Raw genomic sequence first — 5123 nt, forward strand, 5'->3', positions numbered from 1 at the left:
ATGGAGGAGGACGACACAGTCCCTGCTGCCGGGGAGATCGAGGCCCCGGAGGGGTCAATGGCCCGAGGTGGGTCGGAGGCCCCCGAGGGGACCCAGGCGCCGGAGGGCGGGCAGCCTGTCCCCCACATCGTTGTGGAAGACGAGGACGGCGCCCCACGCGAGGATCCAGCCCCCGTGAGCCCCCAAGAGGGGGAGAAGGCGTCGGGGGCAGAGCTCGAGGAGCCCCCTCACCCAGTAGTGCCGGAGGGTCGAACCGAGCCCTCCCCAACATTGGGGGCGGGAGCCAGTGCCCCCGTGGAGGTGTCGCAGGCCGACGTCATCATGGCGCCTCCTGCGCCGTCGACAGGCGAGGCAGGGGTCCAACCGACGGCCCTTGGCACCGCGGGAGACCCCCAAGGAGCGCCGAGCTCCCATAAGAAGTCTGCTCCTCGGGCGAGGTAGAGATAGGATTCCTGATCCTTCTGCTGATTTTTTGTTTTTCTCTTTCTTCTAACTTGATATTGTCCCTCCAGCCGTAAGCAAAAGGTGCCTTCGGTGGCGCTGGCCGCCATGAAAGCTGTAAAGAGGGGGGCTCAGTCAACCCCCGGGTCGGCTAGGCCCGTGTCGCCGCCACCTCCGGGCTACGAGGAGGCAGGGCGTCACCAGGGGCGAGACACGTGGGCGCCGAAGCCCCAAGGACCGAAGGGGACGGCCCTTGCCCCCGAGGCTGCGCCTCCTTCGGGAGATGCTAATCTGGGGGGCGTGGGCCGACCTGCGCATACCGAGGGAGGCCGAGCCATCGTGGTGTCCAGCGCGGCGCCCGAGGCCCCCGCGGCGGGAGGGGAGGAAGGGGCCGGATGGGGCAAGAGCCCAGTAATCTGGCCCAACCTTGACGATGCCGAGGGGGGAGCCAGATTCGTTCTGGATGACCCGTCAGAGAATTACCTCTGGCAGGGTCTGGATGCGTGTGGGCGCGCTGGTGTCGAGGCCCTTAACCGAGCTTCTCAGCTCGTGGGCCGTGACATGTTCAATCTGGCTCAAGTAAGATTTTCACCCGTGTTGTGAAGTAATTTTGTCCTTGCTTTGCGATATTAACTCCCCGTCTGACTTTCGATCTTATAGGCGCTCAAGGCCACCTCCCTGGAGAAGTCAGTATTTCTCCGTCGGGAAAGGGATGCCAGGGCGTCCTTCGAGAACGAGAGGGCTGCCAGGGAGGCGGCAGAGGGAGAGCTCGCGAAGGAGTGCGAGATTTCTGCCGAGCTTCGGCAGAAGTGCTCGGCACTGGCCACCGAGGCTCGGGAGGCCCGGGATAAGGTCGCCCCCCTGGAGGAGAGGATTGGGGTCCTCACCCAAGAGTCTGAGGCGCAGAAGGCGGCGGCTGAGGGGTACAAGGGTGAGGTCGCTCGGCTTGAAGTTTTGCTCGTCGAGAAAGACCTTGCCTTGAACCAAGCCCAGACCGACCTGTCCGGGGCTCTGAGCGAGGTGGCTCGCTGGCATCAGAGCTCGGCGGAGCACGAGAGGCGTGCCGAGGGTAAGACTTGCGCCCTTTATCCCGGACTCCTTTATACTTTTTGAGTTTGCTTTTCTTGACTTTTTGCTTCTTACTCTGTTTTTCAACCAGAATTGGAGAGGAAGGTGGTCGAGACGTCCTCTGTTGCCGAGGCCCTACAAAGGTCCCTTGACGCCGAGGCTTCAGACTGCTCGGCTCTTGAAGCCGTGGTTACCTCGGCGTGTGAGGGGCTCGGGTTATCGGCGTCGGGGTCGTCGTTGCGCAGTCGAGTCGAAGCCCTTTACTCCCGGGCCGGGGAGAGGATGAGGGAGGCACTCCACGCCGGGGTGAAGAAAGCCCTGGCGGTGGTGAGCTCTCACTATGCCGGCATTGATTTGCCGGCAGTCTGTGAGGGCTCCGTTCTCCCGGATGATGAGACTGAGGCCCAGGAGGAGGTGCAGAGGCTTGAGGACGCCGTGGCTGCCCCCGGAGATGCCTTGGCTACCTTCTTCGACGACGAGGTGGAGCTTCCCCCCCCTCGGGGCTCAAGGACCTGGGCAGACAGGGCAGTAGGATTCTTAGTTTATTTTTCTTTTTGTGGGTGTTGAGGCCGGTGGGCCGTGTAACATATATATACAATGTTTAATGTTGAATGCAGATATTTGTTTAATGGCTCTTTAAGCTGTTTTCTTTTTCCTTATGCCGATCCGACCTCGGCAGCGCGAGGTCGGGTAAGTTCCTTGCGGTAACCAGAAACCCCAAGCCGAAGTCCTCTTCCTTTTTCCCTTAGTGGTTTTTTTAGAAGTCTGAATCCGTCCCGCGGATCTAAGGTGAGTAGGAGCGGTCCCTTGCTCGTGAGCGCTGACCTTTCCTAGTGCTCAGGCCTTAAGATTTGCGGGGCGAGTTTCCGGTTTCCCTAAAACTTTCTAAGAGAAAAGGGGGAAAGGACCATGGGTCGGAGTTCTTTTAACTTGCGCGAAAAAAGGAAAAAGGTTTGGAGCTGACATGGGGGGTTCCCCCCTAAGTAGCCCCCGAGGGAGGCTGGGACTCTGCTGGGTAGGTCCAAGGCTCCCTGACAAAAAAGGGCCATATAACTTAAATTTTCATTTATTCCTCCATGATGATGAACAAACGAAAATTTTTACAAAAGTTCTAGGGGTAAAAGCGACGTAGCTGTTCTATGTTCCATGCGTTTCTGAAGACCTCCCCTGCTTCATTGGCGAGCTTATAAGTGCCGGGTCGGAGAACCTCGGCGATGACGAAAGGTCCTTCCCAGGGGGGTGTGAGCTTGTGACGACCCTTGTTGCTTTGTCTGAGCCTCAGCACCAAGTCGCCGACTTGAAAGGCTCGGCCTCGGATTCGTCGTGCGTGGTATCGGCGGAGGGCCTGCTGGTATTTGGCAGAGTGTAGGAGGGCTACATCCCTGACTTCATCCAGCTGGTCCAGCGCGTCTTCTTGGAAAGTTTTGCCGCTATTTTCGTCGTAGGCTTGTACCCTCGGGGACCCGTACTCCAGATCAGTAGGGAGGACAGCTTTCGACCCATAGACCATGAAGAACGGGGTGAAGCCTGTGGCTCAGCTTCGGGAGGTTCTCAGACTCCAGACGACGGCTGGTAGCTCTTTGAGCCACATTTTTCCAAACTTGTTCAGTCGGTTGAAAATCCTGGGCTTCAAACCCTAGAGGATCATGCCATTGGCACGCTCCACTTGACCGTTGGTCTTGGGGTGAGCCACTGCCGCCCAGTCCACACGTATGAGGTGTCTGTCGCAGAACTGCAAGAACTTTCGCCCGGTGAACTGTGTGCCGTTGTCGGTGATTATGGAGTTCGGTACCCCAAATCGATGGATGATGTCCGTGAAAAACAACACTGCTTGCTCAGCCTTGATCCTTGTAATGGGTCGGACTTCGATCCACTTGGAGAACTTGTTGATGGCGACAAATAAGTGTGTGAAGCCCCCGGGCGCTTTCTGTAGAGGCCCGACCAGGTCGAGGCCCCAGACAGCGAAAGGCCAGGTGATGGGGATCGTTTGCAGGGCCTGAGCGGGTAGATGTATCTGCCGGGCATAAAATTGACATCCCTTATAGGCCCTGACGATCTCTGTGGCGTCGGCTACGGCGGTGGGCCAGTACAAACCTTGTCGGAAGGCATTTCCTACCAACGTCCGAGGCGCGGTGTGATGGCCACAAGCCCCCGAGTGAATGTCCTGTAGGAGCTTGACCCCCTCTTGACGTGGGATGCACCGCATGAGGACGCCCGAGGGGCTTCGCTTGTACATCTCCCCATCAAGGAGGATAAAGGTCTTGGCACGATGAGCCACGCGCCTTGCTTCGGCCTGGTCGAGGGGCAAAGTGCCGTCGACCAGGCGTTGAAGCAAAGGGTAGCGCCAATCAGGCGAGTCGTCAGATGCAGGTGGCTCTGGCTCGATGTCCATGGCCTCCTGTTCTTGGGCGACAGCGTCTTTGGGGTCGGCACTCTGTTCGCTGGGGGGTTCGTCCGACCCCCCGTCGTCCTTGTAGTCGATGGAAGGTCTGTAGAGGTCGCTGACGAAAACATCTGGGGGGACCGTGGCCCGCTCGGATGCCATCTTGGCGAGCGCGTCGGTGGCCTCATTATACTTCCTTAACACGTGGTTAAGTTCGAGGCCGTCGAACTTTTCTTCCAGGCGTCAAACCGTTTTGCAGTACGCGTCCATCTTGGGGTCATGGCAGCTGGACTCTTTCATGACTTGATCGATGATGAGTCTAGAATTGCCTCGGATGTCGAGCCGTTTGATCCCAAGCTCGATCGCGATGTGGAGACCGTTAACAAGGGCCTCGTACTCTGCTGCATTATTCGAAGCAGGGAAATGGAGCCGGATTGCGTATCGCATCCCTACCCCGAGGGGTGAGATGAAGACAAGGCCCACGCCGGCCCCAGTTTTCATCAAAGACCCGTCGAAGTACATGGTCCAGCACTTGTGCTGGATTTGAGGTGGTGGGATCTGAGTCCCAGTCCACTCTGCCACAAAGTCTGCCAGAACCTAGGACTTTATAGCTCTGCGAGGCTCATATGTGATCCCATCACCCATGAGCTCTATGGCCCATTTGGCAATCCTCCCGTTGGCCTCTCGGTTCTGAATCACTTCTCCCAAAGGGAAAGATGAGACCCCTGAGACTGGGTGAGATTCGAAGTAATGTCGGAGCTTGCGCCGGGCCAACACTACAGCGTAGAGTAATTTTTGGATCTGGGGGTATCGGGTCTTTGTGTCGGAGAGTACTTCACTGACGAAGTATACCGGCCTTTGGACCGGCAGGGCATGCCCTTCTTCCTTCCTCTCGACCACGATAGCTGCGCTGGCCACCTGATCAGTGGCTGCGACGTAGAGAAGTAGTGGTTCCCCCTCGGCGGGGGGCACCAGGATGGGAGGGTTGGTGAGCAAAGCCTTGAGCTTGTCAAGGGCTTCCTGGGCCTCGGGGGTCCAGGAAAAGTGCTCAGATTTCCTAAGTAACCTATACAGAGGCAGCCCTTTTTCCCCGAGGCGAGAAATGAAACGGCTTAGGGAGGCTAGACATCCCATTACCCTCTGTACTCCCTTTAGGTTACGAATGGGGCCCATATTCGCGATGGCCGAGACCTTTTCTGGGTTGGCCTCGATTCCCCGTTCAGACACAATA

At 58.0% G+C, this 5123-nt stretch overlaps 1 protein-coding gene across 1 annotated transcript; it reads left to right on the forward strand.

Annotated features, from left to right (window-relative positions):
* LOC110436295 (translation initiation factor IF-2-like) lies at nucleotides 1–2138 on the forward strand. Its single transcript, XM_021462977.1, has 6 exons — nucleotides 1–419; nucleotides 513–852; nucleotides 934–1020; nucleotides 1102–1222; nucleotides 1874–1989; nucleotides 2127–2138. The coding sequence occupies exons 1-6, from the start codon at nucleotides 1–3 to the stop codon at nucleotides 2136–2138; spliced, it is 1095 nt and encodes a 364-aa protein (XP_021318652.1).

This window comes from Sorghum bicolor, chromosome 6 (assembly GCF_000003195.3).
Source record: "Sorghum bicolor cultivar BTx623 chromosome 6, Sorghum_bicolor_NCBIv3, whole genome shotgun sequence".
Classification (NCBI taxonomy): Eukaryota; Viridiplantae; Streptophyta; class Magnoliopsida; order Poales; family Poaceae; genus Sorghum; species Sorghum bicolor.

Excerpts from the sequence above, each read along its gene's own strand:
- LOC110436295 (XM_021462977.1), top strand. The coding sequence starts at position 1 with ATGGAGGAGGACGACACAGTCCCTGCTGCCGGGGAGATCGAGGCCCCG. Across the intron at positions 420-512 it reads GCGCCGAGCTCCCATAAGAA|CCGTAAGCAAAAGGTGCCTT; the intron begins GTCTGCTCCTCG and ends TTGTCCCTCCAG. Across the intron at positions 1,223-1,873 it reads GGGAGAGCTCGCGAAGGAGT|TCTGTGAGGGCTCCGTTCTC; the intron begins GCGAGATTTCTG and ends ATTTGCCGGCAG.